The sequence below is a fragment of the Cibotium barometz genome, chromosome 37, assembly GCF_041138505.1.
Source record: "Cibotium barometz isolate CiBa-2024 chromosome 37, ASM4113850v1, whole genome shotgun sequence".
NCBI classification, from domain to species: Eukaryota; Viridiplantae; Streptophyta; class Polypodiopsida; order Cyatheales; family Cibotiaceae; genus Cibotium; species Cibotium barometz.
The window spans coordinates 2605086-2623495 of NC_141082.1; the positions used below are offsets into that span (position 1 = coordinate 2605086).

Below are 18410 nucleotides of genomic sequence, written 5' to 3' on the forward strand. Positions count from 1 at the left end.
CCATTATAGGATTCAAGCAAACCATTGAGAACCGTAGCGACAGCTGAACTGTCAGGTATCACCTCATCAATATTGATTAACTACTCTCGCAAATCCTTAGCACGAGTGAGAAATCCATCCATCGAATCACCCTTAGTCATATGCTCCAAGTCACGCTTTTCCGTAGATAAGCTCGAGCTTCATTGCGGATCTGATATAAAGAGGTAAGTATATCCCATGCACTTTTAGAAGGAGTACATGAACAGATATGAGGTATGACTTGCCGTTTACACGAGAGAGCAATCAAGGCATGTCACGTGCATCCCACACTTGGATGCCACGTAGACATATCTAAATAAAAAGGTGCAGGATCTCGAGTGGAAACTAGTCCCATGTGAGCCCAATTCGGGAGGACAAGTCAACCACGGTTCCACTCTACGGGTCCGAGGTCAGGTGTGCATTGTCCTGCACATGAAGCAGTGCCAATCTGTAATGTGAGTCTCCCTCTGGAATGATATAAGGTGTCCTGTGTATTTGGTTTGCAACCAGATGCCAAGCATCTGTATAGAAGCATGTAGGTTGCATGTAGAAAGGGGCCAGCCCTTAGGGCTACCCCAAAAAAGCGAGTAATCTCTTGCAATGGACATGGGGTAGACTTTTGAGCCACCCTAAGGGGCTAGGAGGGCCCCACGCTTTGCCCACCAGCCCTAGAATGGGGCTGAGCAGGCTGTCGGCCAGCCCAAGGGCAGCAGACAGGCTCTAGGGCCTTGCCCAGCCAGTCGGCCAAGTGTGGGGGCAGCCCACACAGTCTGCGCAGGGCTGCCCAGCAGCCCAGCTCATGCGAAACAGCTGATTTAATACAGCATTTATTGCAAAAAGACCTGGTCGTCGGGTTTTAGCAAACAAGCCAACCCCTGTAGCGGGGTATACATACCCAGAGCAGAATTCAGTCAAAGCATCTGATTATTCACAAGTGTTGCTGCGCTCCAAGGGCCAGGACGGCCAAGGGGAAGTGTTCAACTACGGTGAAGAAGTGCAGGTCAAGAACCAGTCTTTATTTTCAGATTTACATCATTCTAATAAAGCAAATACACCATTTGTGGTGGGGGCCCTACATAGGGTATTCGGGACCCAATACTGTGTCCTCTTTGAAAAAGTTGCACAATACGGAAGAAAAACATAGGAGAGAGGGAGAGCAAAGGAGAGAGAGAGACATTAGACAATGAACATCATGTTATGTAGCAAGAGGCTTTTACAATGGCAATGCCGGCCAGCAAATGGTGCAGAACATGTGCCTATGAATAGGTTAGATGATGAACAAGTGAATATGGGAGGCCCCTTTTATAGTGGTGTTGGGAAGCTGGCAGACAACCTACAACCTACTAAAGAGGAGAATAAATGGATAAAACCCATAAATAGGCCTTCCCCAAATACACTGAGATGCACAATTTCTAACATCCCCTCTGCAGCTCATACTCTACAAAAAACAAAGGTCTAAAGAAAATAAGCTGATGAAGATGCAACCATGGACACTCCAATATTGCGCAGTACCGGATACACCGCAGAAAGAGCACTTGCCAACATGTTTCCTCGAAACAAATTGCCACCACGAATAGCAAGGAACTTTGCTTGGCTCCGAATTCCCACACAAGAGTGTGGTAAACTCCAAGAATAAAATGATGATTTACTGGACACACCGCGCCCATTATTCCCCAACAGTGGACTGTGAACACATCACATCCCAAAAGCCTGAAACAATGAACTAGGAACACATCCAGTCCATAAACTCTGCTACACCAAGCAATAGACCTGGAACACATCTAGCTCATAGCTCCAAAATGAACTTGTCTCACCAAATATTTTTAATGCTTGGAACTCCGACTCACGGATCCCATGCACCAAAAATGGAGCTACTAACAGCCCCCTCTCCCACCCACAAGCCTCCTCTGGCTGGAAGCACATGGGGGAGAACTATCTATATTATAACTATAGAAGCTGATCATCCAAGTCCTCCTTGGCTTGTGCAACCTTGGGGACACTAGAAGTACCAGAGTCATCATCCTGTATATGATCATTGCCCATCTTTGAAAACTTGGTCCTGGCCTAGGTTGTACCTTTGGTCTTGCAATCCTTGGCCAAATGAAGCTGCTTTCCACAAGAGTAGCAATGACACCGTCGTGTCTAATGCACTGTAGCAAGCGCCTAATCCTATACATTGGGAGGGAACCTTACCTGCTCTAGAGAAACAAGGATAGATGCCTCCTCCAAGGGGGAACCCAAATCCACGGCAATAGCACATCTCTGCAAGCAAGCTGATGGGAGAAGAATTAGGGTTTCATGTGGGAGACATACACACGGAGAAAGAAGGGAGAGAGAGAGAGAGAGAGAGAGAGAGTTGTGGGGATAAGTCAACTCAATGAGATGAGTGTGTGACTCCCCTATCACACATGTATATTGCACTAGTACACATAGTGCACTTAGTACATTAAAAGTACTAAGTGTACTATGTACTATAACTTATGGGCTTGTACACACTATAAGGGTGGGCATAATGCCTTTACCCCAACAACCTCCCACTTAAAGGCAAAGTGCCCTTAAATGAAGGAAAACAAAATCAGCATGTACATGATAATATACAAGGCCATATCAAGGCTGAAACTGGCCTCATCCAATGCCCATCAAGTGTCTGCAATGAGCAAACCGCTCCGGAGGCAAACTCTTTGTCAACAGATCAGCCGGGTTGTCATCCGTATGAATCTTAACAAGCTGAATTTGCTTGTTCTCTATCACCTCTCTGATGAAGTGATACTTCACATCCACATGCTTCGTCTTTGCATGAAAGACAGGGTTCTTTGCCAACTGGATGGCACTTTGACTGTCACAATGCAACAATGGAATATCCCTTAAATGTTTCTCATAAGAGGTGTTCACGCGAGAGAAGAAAAATTGAAGAAAATTTCATTTTTGAGAGGAGAAAAGAATCCCATGCACATGGAAGAGAACTCAATGCATCAATTGGCTGCCCCACACTGCATTTCAGCAGAAATTTGATAGCATCTATGCCAAAATGCCTTGTCACTATCCGACTGTGGGCTGTCCATAGCACTGAGTTTCACATATGGAGGCAAAGGAGTACTAGTCTTCTTCCCCCCGTCCATATTGAACCTCTGCAAAACTTTGCCAATGTATTCCTTCTGAGACAAATACAACACATGCTGATTTCTGTCTCGAAGTATCCGCATACCCAAAATGTGATTTGCATCACCCAAATCCTTCATATCAAAGGTTTGATGCAGCCTCTTCTTCAAGGCATCCATCTCTTTACAAGATTTCCCGGCAATCAACATATCATCAACATATAAGATGAGGATCAATAGACTGCCATCCAAAGCTTTCTTGGTGTATAAGCAGTGATCTATGTCACTTCTCCTGAAATCCTGTGTTTTCATGAATGTATCCAATTTATGATACCATTCCCTTGGTGCCTGTTTGAGCCCATAAAGACTCTTTTTCAGCTTGCATACAAGCTTCTCCTTTCCATTTACTGCATAACCCTCTGGCTGTAGCGTATATATCTCCTCATGGAGATCACCGTGAAGAAAAGCAGTCTTCACATCCATCTGAATCAAATCCAGATCATCATGAGCAACCAAAGCTAATACAGCTCTAAGTGTGGTCATTTTGACCACTGGAGAGAAGATCTCATCAAAGTCCACACCATACTCCTGCTTGAAGCCCTTAGCCACTAACCTGGCTTTGTATCTTGGCTTTGCATCTGGTGCAACTTTGAGCCTGTAAACCCACTTGCATGGCAAAACCTTCTTGCCTGCAGGCAAATGCACCAACTTCCATGTTCCATTTTTGTGCAGAGAATCCATCTCTGACTTCATAGCACGCTCCCAAAGAGCCTTGTCTACCCTCTGTAAAGCCTCCTTGTAACATGAGGGCTCCCCACAGTCAGTGAGCATCAAGTAGTCAACCCCTGGAACAAACCTGTCAGGGGCTCTGGAGGGTCTTGTGGACCTCCGTACCCAATGACCATCATTTGCAGGTTGCTGTCCAGCCTGCATATCACCTAATGGTGGCTCCTGTTCCATGCCATAAGGCTGAAATATCATGCCCGGTATCTCCTCTAACTGTGGTATATCCATAGGGATATCTTCTGCCACCTCTGGCTGTCCATTTGGACCATTTTCAGCACCATTTAAGGGCTGGTTTTGCTGCTGTAATGGCTGATTTACAGCCCTTGGTTGTTGTCCATGATGTCCATCATCATCAAAGATGACTCTGCCAGGCTCCTGTTGCCTTGCAGCTCCTTATACATGCATGTTTCATCAAAAATGACATCATTGCTGCGTATAATCTTTCTATTCACTGGATCCCAAAGTCTATACCCCATTTCACCTCTGTCACCATATCCTAGGAATATGCATTTGTGAGACTTAGGATCAAGTTTGGTGCGCATTTCCCTGCGTATGTGCACGTACGCAACGCAACCAAACACTCTCAAGTGCTTGTAGGACGGAGGCTTCCCTGTCCATACTTCCTCTGGCACTTTCCCACCAAGCCTCGTGTTAGGTGACCTGTTTATAAGATGAACGACTGTCATAACACCTTCAGCCCAAAAACCATGAGGTAACGCAGCATGTGAAAACATAGAACGGACCTTCTCCTGAATGGTCCTGTTCATCCTCTCTGCTGTCCCGTTTTGTGGAGGATCATAAGGAGTAGAGAGCTCCCTCTTGATGCCTTTAGCATCACAAAAGTCCTGAAACTGTTTGGACATATACTCTCCACCATTGTCGAAACGCAAAGCCTTCAGTGTTTTGCCTGTTTGATTCTCAACATGAGCAACAAACTTCTGAAACACTGAGAATGTATCACTCTTCAAACGAAGAGGATAGACCCACACCTTGCGTGTGGCATCATCAATAAATGACACAAAATATTTTGCCCCTCCCAAAGAAAGCTGAGGCATCTCACATACATCTGTATGCACAAGCTCTAATTGAGCATCTTTCTGTCCAAGAGCTTTCTTGTGGGGGCACTGGAGTTGCCTGCCATATATACAATGCTCAAAACTGAAAACTTGAAAACTTTAGAGAAGGCAAGTAACCAAAACGAGACAATTGCTCCATTCCTTTGACACTCATGTGTCCCAACCGGCTATGCCACATAGAAATTTCCGGCAGCTCGGTTGCATTTACATTAGCATGGTGACAAACACCTGCATGCATGAAGTAAAGAGTGTCCACCTTAGAGCCTCTGGCAACAACCAGTGAGCCCTTACTAATCTTCCACTTTCCACGACCAAATGTGGTAACATAATCAGCATCATCAAGCTGTCCAGTAGAAAGCAGGTTCTTCTTGATCTCAGGCACATGCTTGACATCATGGAGCATAAGCTGTGAGCCATCTGAAAACACAAGCCTCACATCACCTCTGCCAAGAATCTTGCATGCATGGTTATCACCCAAATAAACTACTCCTTCATTGCCAGCAGTATACCTGACAAACAAGTCTCTGCAACTTGTGACATGAAAGGAGGCACCTGAATCAATGATCCATGAGTGCATACCATGACCATCTCCTGTAAGAAGTGAATGGGCATCAAGTGAAGACGTGAATAGGACTTCATCCTCACTGTCACCTGCATGTGACACATTGACTTCTTCAATCTTGACTCCACTTTTGCCCTTTGGCTTTACATCTTTGTCATTGTCTTTGCCTTTTCCCTTTTCCTTTTGATCATTTTTCCATTTGTAGCATTGCTTTTTGATGTGTCCCTTCTTGCCACAATAATGACATTCCAAGTCCTTTTTGGAGCGGGACTTGCTCCTTCCCCGTTCTTGGCTTTTACCCCTTTGCTGGGATCTCCCACGTGCATTCATTGCATTGGACTTTCCAACAGAGTTGTTTTTCCTGTTCATCTCTTCTTGAAGAAGAGCACCCTCAACATCTGCATATGACAGCATAGCATTCGAATTGCTAATGGCTATCTTAAATTTGTCCCAACTCTCTGGCAAAGTGCATAAGAGAAAGGTGGCTTTGAACTCATCGTCCATTGCCAACTTTTGATTTATAACTTGGCTGACAATACCATTAAACTCATTTAGATGGGCTGCCATAGACGCCCCTTCCTTCATTTGAAGACCTATGAGTTTCTTCAACGAATACACTTTGCTTGAGGCACTTTGTTGGGCATACAAGTCCTGCAATCTCTGCCACATTCCCCAAGCTGTCTTCTCTTCACGAATGCTGAAAAGTAAAGAGTCTGACACAGACAACATGATAGTAGATCTTGCCAGCTCATCCATATCTTCCCACTCTTCAGCAGTAAGAGAAGCGGGCTTTACACCCCTTTCTTTGATGGGCTTGTGCTGCTTCTTCTGGAGCAACACATTATAGCACTGGGTTTGCCAAATGTCATAGTTATGTGAGCCTTCAAGCTTCTTGATGTGAAGCAATGAAGAGCTCTCACTTGTGGTTGCCATAGCAATATGCAACCTGTCAATGCCTGACTCCCTGCAAGATGTGCAAACACTGCACCAAAAGCACACAAAGTGCTCACAGTTGTTCTCCCAAAGTTTATCTCCCACTGCGGAAGCACAAATGCAACTCTACTCCCATTGTATGTGATAAAATCACCAAAATCTGGTTGCTGCAGATTTAGGACAGCACCTTAAATGTGCTCTGTTGCCCTTCCAAAGTACTGTACAGCAGTACTAAGTGCTCACCAATGATGTACCAAACCTGTACCGGCAAGTACAGCAGCTGAAATTGAGCCTTTTGGTCACTCAAATCAATGTGCAGCCATGCCAAAACTTGTACAAAGCTGTACCAAATCTGTACCAACAGGTACAATAGCAATAAATGCTCTACTGGCTGTCCAAATGAGTGAAAATCAGACTTTTACAGTCCCGACCACTGCATACAACAGTCCCGAACAGAAATTGGGCAAAAGCCCCTTGACTGCAAGCTGATTTCTGAGGATTCAAGGCATAAAAGTCTTGCCTGCTGCTTTGCCAAGCTCAACAAGCATAAAATCTTGAAAAGCCCCTTGATTTAAGATCAATTTCTGATCATACATGGTACATAAACGCACATGAATGCATCCAGAGTCTTCACAGTGCTTCCCCCTGGCAACATATACATCCAACACATAAAAGCCCCTTGATTTACAGGCACATTGAGTGCTTGACAAGCATCAACACATAGCCCAAAGCATCAAATGCGAGTGCCTACATGCAAATCAACCCAATCGGCACAAAAGCCCTTTGATTTGCACATCAATTTCTTGCAATTTTGCCCGAATGTGCGATTTCTCACCATACAGCCTGTATGAATGCTTAATTGCACAATTACATCAAAAGCCCCAAATTTTGACATCTAATTTCCTGCAAATTGATCCTGAATGTGACCAATGTCACCAATTTTGCCAATTGTGCTCAAATTTGAGCCATTGCAACCTGTACCTGCTCAATTGATGATAATTGACAAGGAAAATCCCAAAATTGAAGGCAAATACCTCTTAATTTTTTGATTTTCTACAATTTGCAGGCTGAATTTCTTTGTGTTGATGCTGTTGCAGAAAGGGGGGGACGCTTCTTGCTGATGTTGCTGAATCGGATGCTGCTGCTGCTGAAAAGGGTGCTGCACGATGATGCTGCTGCTCGTTGCTGTGCGTGTGTTGATGCTGATGCGCCTGCTGCTGTGCAGGTACAGATGGCTAGGCAGCCCTCTGCGCTGCCTGGTTGGGCAGCGTGGCTGCTGCTGGGCAGCAGCTGAGCTGCCCACGCTGCTGGCTGGGCAGCCCACATCTACGCGTTTTGCTACAAGCGCACGCACGCGTACACCTACAAGCGTGTTCGCCTGCTTACGTGTGCTGCCCAGCGCTGACACGCCTGCCCTGACAACGCTACAAGCGATGAGCTGAGCGCCGCTAAACTTCTGCCTGACTCCTCCAGCTCCGCTAACTCCTGCCACGTAGGGCCAACGCCTTGCTGCAACTCGTGGCCAACACTGCACACAGGTGACTTCCAGCGCTCCAGCTCTTCAACAGTCGACTTTCACTGTTTGCAGCGCATGTGCTCCAGAAAGCTCCTCTGCACGTGCCAAGCTCTGATACCAGTTGATGGGAGAAGAATTAGGGTTTCATGTGGGAGACATACACACGGAGAAAGAAGGGAGAGAGAGAGAGAGAGTTGTGGGGATAAGTCAACTCAATGAGATGAGTGTGTGACTCCCCTATCACACATGTATATTGCACTAGTACACATAGTGCACTTAGTACATTAAAAGTACTAAGTGTACTATGTACTATAACTTATGGGCTTGTACACACTATAAGGGTGGGCATAATGCCTTTACCCCAACACAAGCCTTTGTGCCACTGATGATCTTGAGAGAGAAAGGGGCTGGACAGTAGCAAACAATCCACCAAAACTTGCCAGAAAACACCCACAAAGGAGGTAGATCCATCGAACAAGAGGCAAGTTGGAGATGCCATAAGTCTATGACGCTCCACACGCGAAGAAGAGGACCATCAACTGTTGTCCAGGACTCTACTCCAAATGCCAACACCGCGAAAGCACAGGACTGACAGCCCCCTCTCAAGCAAAGGCAACACTGAAGCACAAGCGAGAAAACATCTACTGCTGCCCAGGGCTGAAAACGCAGCCCATACACCACCACCAACACCGAATGATGGAGAAGATCGCATAGGAGAGAAAGTGCTGCTGCCACCACAAAAACGCAGCCACCAAAGCTGAAACACGGCACCCCAGAAGAAAACGTAACCACCAATGTTAAAAACGCAGCCTTCAGGATGAAAACGCAGGAGCCAAAGGAAAACACAGCCACTAACTGGTCAAGAAACCACAGCCACGTTGCGGGTGCATTTTTAAGCCCAAAAGGCATGACTACGAACTCGTAGTGACCACGCTCTGTCCGAAAAGCTGTTTTTGGAATGTCAGCTTCAAAAATGCGGACCTGATGGTAACCACTCTTGAGGTCGATCTTAGTGAAAAACTTAGCACCGTCTAAACGCTCCAAAATGTACTCTATCCTTGGCGTAGGAAACTTATTCTTGATAGTGAGTTTGTTTAATGCCCTGTAGTCTACACAAAGGCATGAAGACTTGTTCTTCTTTTTGACAAATAGGATAGGTGCAGCAAATGGGGAGGAAGAAGGCCGAATGAATCCGGCTCGGAGAAGCTCAGATACCTGCTTTTCTAACTCGCCCTCTAAAGTCTTGGAAAGACGATAGGGAAACCTGCTAGGAGGATCTGATCCAAGGACCAAATCAATGTGATGGTCCTCAGGGCAAAGGGTAGGAGACTGGGCGGGAGATCATCCCTAAGCATAATGTCCTGGTGTCTGGATAGGAGGTCTGCTAACTGAGGGACTGAAGATGTAACAGATGCTACTAATGAGGGAGGGACTGTTTGAGCACAAACATAAAGGAGTGCTCCTTCTGCTCCCTTGCGGATAGCTCGTCTGGCCTGGAGATGCGAAATCAATGGGATGCCAAGAATGCTTCTATCCCCACGAACCATGACAGGCTCAGGAAAACCTTTACAAATAGTAAAAGTGTCCTGCCCCCAATCGGGAATAGGCTCGTACTGACGGAACCACTGAATTCCTAAGATCATGTCACACCAAACAGAGGTGAGACGATGAAATCTCGTTGAAATGAGGCCTTCTGAACTTCAAAGGCAAATTGCTGTGCCTTCTGGGAAATGTGGGTGCGAAGACCAGGTGTAAACCCGTCCACATCCAGATGATATGGGACTAATGTGCAGTTCAATTTATTAGCCAATTGGGGAGAGATGGCGTCTTCAAAACTACCCATATCGAAAAGGACTACAAACTGTTGACCCTGGGCAGAGCCATAAGCTCGGATGAGGCTCTTCTGAGCAGCATCGCTCTCACCCTCCTCCTTAGCATCAAATACCACAGATGGCATAGGATGCATGAAAGGTAAAAGTTGAACTGCATTTGAGGTAGTAGGCGGGGCTGGAGGAGCTGGGGAGGCTGTGGCAACTGTGGCAGAAGAAGCTTTGGCGGCTTGTGCCGCTTGCCATTTGTGGCAATCCTTCTTACCATGCCCTATAATATGACAAAAAAAACATCTATTTTCTGACAGGTACTTCCTTTGCTCCTCTGAAGGAGATAACCTCCAGTAATGCCTGTTTTAGCCTTTTCATCAGGGGTTTTCTTAGGTTCTTTATCTTTCTTACCCCCTGAACTAGAGCTATTACTGTTGTCCTTCTTAGCATCTTTAGAAGACGCGTTACCTTTCCCTGTCTGTGCAGCAATTAGCTGGGGTTTGGTACTGGACTGAGATGACTGCTTGGGCTTGCCCCCATTAAGCTTCATTTTTTCATTCTGAGCGAGAGTCAGAGCCCAGTCATATGTACTTGGTTCAAAGTTACGAACTGTGAACTAAATGTTGTCCAATCCACGAATGAATTGCTCCATCTTAGCCTACTCAGACAACCCTAACTGTTGTGCTAAAGTAATAACCTTACCGGAAAACTAAAGCACTAAGGATCCATTCTGTCTAAGTCCATAAAACTTCTTTCAGACCGGTCATGTACTGGGACGAGGGAAATCTGGTCTTCAGGTCATGGACAAAGATATCCCAGTCAAAGGCTCTGACACCTGTGGCATGGTCTGTATGAATACTAGACCAATGCTGCCACCAAGTGACTGCCTCACCAGTGAGATGGGGAGCCGCTAAGTGGACTTTGTCTTGAGGGTCTATGATCGTAGCTAATGGCAAATGAGTATTAAACTGATGAATAAATTGATTAACTGATGAATGATCACACTTACTATCATACTTACTGAAGTTTGGTTGACTGCGAATGATGGTGGTTGATGCTGTTGCGAATGCTGGCTGGTGACACCTATGACTGGGGAGACTGAGAAGAGCTCCTGATGCCTCAAGTGTATGGCCTCCTTTTCCCATTGGTGCTCGAGTAACATACGTTCTCGATCAAGCCCACGGTATTATTCTCGAGCGGCGAGTTCAGCATGACGCCGGTCTTCGTTGATCTTGCGTTGGGCTTCCTCATAGTCCCGTCTTTCTGCTTTTTCTCTTTTCCTTCGGGCCTCATCCTCTCTCCTTTGTTGTTCCATCTGAAAGAAGAGGAAGATGTAGTCGGGTGCTGCTGGAGGTGTAGAAGGACGTGCTGCTGCTGCCTCCAAGAGTTGGAGACGCTCCATGAGCAGCTGGTTCTGAGCTCCAAGAAGAGCTATGGTGTCTGCTGTAGGCGGAAGAACATGGTCTCCTTCGGGGGAGACGTCTTCCGGCTGATGAGTACTCTGAGCTCTCTTCTGTAGACATGATGCTGAAGTCGGTGGTCGTGCCGGAGCGCAATCTAACCATCCAAGGATGACCCCACGCTAGGATACGGTGTGTGTGGACAATCTGAATCTGATACCAATGTGATATGCAGCGGAAGTCTTTGTATTGGAAGATCCTGTCACACAAATGCTCACACCGTCTTCTGTATCCTGAGTTTCGTGAGTTTAGTAATCCATTTCAATACTTCAAACTTTAAAGAGAGGAGAGAGAGATATATGAGAACTGTACACCAGATTGGGTCCCGAATTACCCACTGAAGGGCCCCCTATCCCGATAACGAGATAGTATTGGCTTTATTTCTTTAGAGAGAATGACTGTGGGCTGTAGATAAGCCAAACGCAAGATCTCGGAGGATTGGAAGCCTGGCTGAACTGTACACGGTTGTAGAAACACCTCGATGAACTGATCTTGAGCCTATGCACTCTTCCCAAGGGCATGAGGAAGGGCTGCACACCTGAGGCTGAGAAAAGGAGATGGTGGACTGTTCTAAGCTATGCTAGAATGCTGTAAATGCTTATGAATGCTTGGTTATCTTTACCAGAGGGTTGGTGTATGCCTGGATGATGTACTGAAGGCTGGTTACTGATGTAAACTGTTGTAGGACTGAAAAACGCATGGAAGAACTGCTGGAAACTGTCAACGCATGGCTGGGCTGATGCTGGACAGAAAAACGCAGACTGATGTACTGTTTTGGGGACTGTGCAGGACTGAATCTGCAGGCGGCTGGTCACTATGCAGGAAAACGCAGATCTGCCGCTGATTTGGACCTGAATAGATGCTGAATGCAGGCGCCTAGGGTCTGAAGGGCTGCGTTGAACTATAGAGGCTGATTGGAAGCAAAACGCAAGGTCTCCTTGCTGGAGAAGCAAACGCAGAAGCTCCAATAGGGCTGGATTAGTCTAGGGCTGAAGGCAATGGAACTCCTAGGGCTGAGGAGGAAAGCTCTTAGCACACTGAAGACTGAATGAGAAACTAAGCCCTATGCAAGCCTATTTATACTAACTAGAGGCTGGTCAAGTTGGCTGGTCATTTATTTAATAAAGTTTATATTTATAAATGACAATAAATGCTAAATAAATACCAAAAAATATGGGAAAAATACCAGATCAGCACTGATGGTGGGTGCTATATACACGTGCGTAGGAAATTCCTCATCATTTCCATCTGCATTCTCTCAAGCGCACAAGTCAACAGAGCGACTCTCTGCTGTAAGGGTTGCCCAAGGAGAAACTACAGCAGAGCACTGGGCTGAGAATTGTAATCAACACTTTCAATTGTTTTTTGTACTTCAGAAATTCAGTTGTAACATTTTTCTTGTATATAATAGAATACAGTATTTTTTTGTATGTAATAGAATACAGTAGTTTAGGACTTCTAAGTTCTTGTGTGTGCTGTGTTTAAGATCCACTCCTCTCTTCTCTCTTTCTATCTCTTAAAACCCTAGCACATAGGCACAAGCATTCTACACTTGCCATGGTGAAGGTGCATGAGGCCCACAAAGCACTGAAATGGGCCGTCACATGACCCACACCCATGTGAGCATGCATCAACATAGATATCAATGCGTGTCTAGCGAGCAGAGCAACATGAGGGTAGCCATGGCAATTGTAGGGAAGGACATGCATAGGACAGAATATATAAGGACCCTTGCTCAAAGAGTATCGAGCATAGGAATTTTTTTTAGCTAATGGCCTGACCAAACATGTGACAATACCCATTGAAAAGTCCAGGGGACTCTAGCCAACGTGCTTTTCAGCCCAATCAGCTGACCAGCGAGTAACAGGTTTGAACCTAAGCTACAGCCTAGAAACAGGCTGTATAGTCAACGGGTAAAAAGGTATCAATATGAAACCATGAGCGCACATGTGCTAAAACAGGTTCCAAAATTTTAGTGACACATGAATAATGAACAGTAATACCTTGTTATCATCCTCGTCCTTGGATAGGATACGAAGCGTGGCAAGAGCTGCACACCGCAGTTCCTCCCTATTCTTCAGCTGCTCGACAATGGAGGGTATAAGACCAGCACTTCTTATCTTCTGTTGGTTGACTTTGTTATTCGAGCAGAGAGCATGCACATCCTTCAATGCATGCAGCATGTCTTCATCCGAGCTATTGGAAGCCACGGCAATCCTTGCATTCTCGATCTGTGCCGCCTCATTCCGGGATATCCACACTTCGATGGTGCTCCGAAGTGCGATGCTGGGCTTTAATGCCGTACTATCGAGTTCCATCCCAGTGACTGGGCAGGCCGGAGGCCGGCCGTTGTCCTTGCACTCTTGGAACCACCGCTCGATGGCAACTCTCTCGTAGGTCTGGCCATTCTCCAGGGCAACAGGGTCCTGCATGACCTGCTTGGTTAAGGGGCAAACAAAGGATTCGTAAACGGGCTCAACATTCTTGTGATCTGAAAGACGAAGGTTCCCTTCGGAATGCTGGCTGTGGCTGGGTATGTGGAAGCCTGGCCAGGCATCCACATCCGATCTCTTGGTTCTTTCGCTCACACTCTTGTTAGGGTGCTCAGAGAGATCCATTAGCTCGTTGAGGTCGCATATTGTGCCTCGTGAGATTCGTTGACTTCGGACATAAACTTCATTGACCTCTGAGACGTGACCTAGCCCTAGTTATGTGTATCGATCATAGAAGAGGAAGAGGGGACTGCAGGAGTCTCGTCATAATGTAGGTTCGTTGTCGTTGGTGGTAGCTCAAAAAGGCCAAAATCTCCAATTGGATTAGTGCCATTGTCATTAAGTACCAACTCTCTCAATACACAAAAATACATGTCCTAGAACCCGGTGCTTCCACGTTACAAGCCACGCACCTCGCTTTGTAGAGGATATGAGGTGTTCTCACGGAGTACTTTGCTCCTTTCTGGTAGTCGTCAATTTTTTTTTTCAAATGCATGTCCTCATGAAGTACCAACTCTCTCAATATAAAAAACTAGTACGAGACCCGCGCAATGCTGCGACATTGTTTAGAATGGCATATATATCGCGTTCAATTTATGTGTTTTTACACACATAAAGTAACTGCAATGGTATGTGTGTTCAAGAGCGCGCGTGTGAGTGAGTGGGACAAATACAAATAGAATGCTAATGACACACAAAAAAAAATAAGTGCAACCATAGCTTTTGGGAATTTGAGAATAGTAAGTGTTCATAATTGAAAGTGTAAATTTCCTAACCAAAAATCTAAGCGTCAACATTTTTTACAAGGAGCATCTCCTAATTTTTACTGAGCAGTTCGAAATCCAATATCCCCAATCGACTGCGGCATAAGACCATAGGCTAAGCTCTGTGTGTGTGTGTGTGTGTGTGTGTGTGTGTGTGTGTGTGTGTGTGTGTGTGTGTGTGTGTGTGTATGTCTGTATGTATGTATGTATGTATGTATATAACATGATAAAGCTAAGATGTGTAAACATTTTATTTTTTGATTGGCATAAATGTGATCAACTTGAAAGTAACATTTGAAGGGAGAGGTTTTAATGTGTGTGTGTGTAACATGATAAAGCTAAGCTGTGTAAACATTTTATTTTGATTGGCATAAACGTGATTAGCTTAAAAGCAATGTGTTGTGTAAACATTTTATTTTAATTGGCATAAGCGTGATCAGCTTCTTGAAAGCAGAGTTTGAAGGGAGAGGAAGAGGGGAAGTGGAGGGGGAGCATGAAAAAACCTACTTTTGGTTTTGGAGGCAATGTTGCGTGTGATTTCTTCAAATGGTAGGTTCGCAAAGTAGAAAGGAGAGTCTGGATGGTGGTGCTCAGGCTGCTTCCACTATAGTTGGCAATGGTGATGGTTGTGGCTGTTGTGATGATCATCATCTTATCTATTACATCTTATATTGACACGAAGCGTCAGAGCAAACAAAATGAAGTGTAACGAAGCATCAAAGCAAACGAAAGCAAAGCGCCAGAGTAAACGAAAACCAATTGCATTGTAGGTGCCAACGAAAGCCGATCGCTCAACTTGCCAGGTTGCGTGACTACTGAATATATATTTCTTCTGTGGCCCTCTAAAAGAACATGCTTCTTCTTTATAACCTTGCATGGTAGAGATAGGAATGGGAAGTTTCTTGCCATAGACAATTTCAATGGGAGCTCGACCAGTAGCGTATTTAAAATATAGTGGGGAGAGGGTAGTTCTTGGTTAATCAAAGAGAATTTGGTCAACATTAATCATTTTGGATCATTCACTTTTTCATTTGTTTCATCTTAAAAACTTAAGATTCTTCTTTAAAAACTTAATGTCATAGATTTAACCAACTTGATTGTGTATTGTTCTCTTCTTTTTGATGTGCCAGCTGATAAAATGATTACAAATCGTAGATTTTAACATGATTTTTTTTAATAGAGTTTTAAATGCTTGAGTTTCAAATGGAATTAAGGTGTTCTTTTGGTTTGGCAATAGCACTTTTTTACTACCAACTTTTTTAAGCAAGTTGATAATAAAGAAGTCGTAGAATCCCATTGTTCGGTCTACCAAGGAGTAAGATACACATGCCAACTGAAATATCAGCTTGAAGTTTAGCGTAATTTAATAGTTGTGCTATTTAATGAGGTCATTGTAAGTAGCTCTACTCATTATATCACTTTCAAACAGCTACCTTGTTAATTTTTCAGTAACCTATTTTTTAAACGCTTGCTTGCCTCATGCTCTTTATTTTTTCGCATAGGCTTTTATTAGCTTTGTTATATTTTATGTAAATCTTAGTGATATATTATGGTCCACATCAATGTAGGAAGCAGTAAAGCATGGTTGAGAGGTACCATGGCATTGAGGTCAATGTTGTGCTACAAGGCAACCACCACCAAGGATCCTTTAAAATACACTATTTTTTCCCTTAATCATATACACCATTATCTTTGTTAGTGGAAGAGATGCCATCACCCCTACTAATGCCCGTGCAACATTATGTGCAACAACTATAAAGGCTTGGAAGCTATCTTGCTCTATGGCTCATGGGAAGAGCATCTGTATATCTTGAAATGCACCATGATCAATAATTCACATAGCTAAGTAACTCATTCTTATTGAATTTGTGGATTGAACCTTAGGATTTATTGCTAGCCCATATAGTATTTACATTGCTTCAACTTGCTTATCTAACCTTACTGAAACATACAGGATTTATTACTAACCCATATAGTATTTGTATTGATTTAACTTACTTACCTATCCTTATTGAAAAATGTGTCGTTGGGAACTTGCCTTATAGCTACGAAATGCAACTTCCCAAATATGGGTGCACTAGATCATCATTTGGACCATCACTCCATTGTCACACCGGGGAGCTCCATAGCTATGGGGTGTGGAGGAAGATCTTGAATTGCCTTGATGGAGTCAAGAAAAAGGATTCCTACACTTTGGTTCAATCTCACAAGAGGTGGCAAAACAAGGGAAGCTTGTGAGAGTGAGAGCCCACTATCATTCCCATCCAATCATACATCCATTAATAAGCAATGCAAAAAGGATCAAGAGAAAAATAGAGAGAGGAGAAGAGAGAGAGATATCATAACTACTTTATTTACGAGGGGAATGATTATGTATTGATATCTAGTGTTAACTCTTGGTCAGCTACTATGACTTAAAAATAGTCCATGGCCCTCTATACAAAAAGATATGTCTTCGCTTTATATCATGGTACTTTATATCATCCAACACCATCTTACAAAAAGATATGTTTTCACTACAAAAAGGTAGGATGGTGCTTTCTATCATCCAGCACCACCTTACAAAAAGATATGTCTTCACTACAAAAAGATATGTCTTCACTACAAAAAGGTAAGATGGTGAAGTAAGGTCATGTTAACCAGAGTGGTTAACATAATCCCCTTCCTAAAGTTAACGTGTCCTCGTGTCATCGACTATGGGTGTTGAAGAAGTTGCTAGTCTCATGGAAATTAATGATAAAGGTTTTGAAAATGTAGGCCCTCCATTAGGGTTGAAGAGACCAAGGTTTCTTGTTAGTGTGTCCATTAGTTCTTCATCAGCATCTTCTTGAGGATGAGGATTATCAAGTTGAAGAAGTGGCAAGTGGTTACTATTATTGGGTTGGGGAAGTTCTTTATTAACAAAGCCACATCTTCATTGTTGTAATTGGTTTGGGCCCATTGAAATAAGGAAAGTTATAGGGACCCTTGCCTTTCATATGTTGGAAGTTATGCCATGACCACCATTGTTATATATAAAGGTACATGGGATCAGTCTAAACTTCTCTTTGGTGTGGCAAGGGATCAATCCACTATCTCTTTCAAGGCTTCTCAAAGATAGTCTTTGGATGACCTTCAAGTATGATGCTCAGTGCTAATTTTGCTATGGTCTAGGAGTGAACGAACTATTCGAAGAAGGGTGAAGCCTGCTCCTATGCGCCATATGTTATATGTACACTTGGTGGGGTTGGGTATGTTACATATGTACGAGTGAAAGCATGGGCTTTAGGGGCTACCTTATGAGCTCATAAATCCAATAACAAAAAATTGCTACCTTAGCTACTATCATCCACTGACTTTGCTGGTGCACTTTGATCGAGCTTTGGCCTTCCAGTTTGGCAACTTGGTGTTGCAGTGTGGCACGAGGTGTTGTAGAGCCTTGGTGGTGTTGATGAGGCATTGGGCATACTATGCGGTTTTGGCACCACAGTTCACAATTAGATCAATAATTATGGGAGTGCAGATGGGTAGGGATACTTCTCTTGAGAACTTGGCACTACTTCACCTTGCTTGGTATTCAGGGAGCTTTCCAACTCATTCAAGGATGGTGTTGGATCTTGAGGCTCAAGGCCACTCTTCACACTTGTTTAAGCTTTCGGTGTTGGAGGTGCATCTTTTGGTCTCCATTCCAACTTTGGTTTAGCACTTAATAGAGTCTTCACCTTGAGTATAGAGACGTGGTGAGTATTCCTTCTACTTTAAGACCCAAATATGAGGGTTCCCTTTTTGTTATAGATTTGGGCTACTAATAGCTTTCTGGAAATATAGTGGGGTGTTGGTTTTGAAACTTGGACCTTCTGCATTAGTTGGCTTTGGCTTAGGAGTTTATGGTGATGATAGCTTGGT

General features: G+C 44.3%; 1 protein-coding gene across 2 annotated transcripts in view; it reads right to left on the minus strand.

Moving 5' to 3' along the window:
* The window catches only part of LOC147616838 (U-box domain-containing protein 44-like), a 76461-nt gene extending 62378 nt beyond the window's left edge, over positions 1-14083 (minus strand). The window contains exon 1 of one of the 2 annotated variants that reach the window (XM_086776475.1): positions 13273-14083. In XM_086776475.1, the coding sequence (XP_086632601.1) occupies positions 13273-13887 (615 nt within the window). In that variant the 5' untranslated portion in view covers positions 13888-14083. The remainder of the gene's footprint in view (positions 1-13272) is intronic. The other variant, XM_086776476.1, reaches the window with a different exon arrangement.
* Between the last annotated feature and the right edge of the window lie 4327 nt (positions 14084-18410).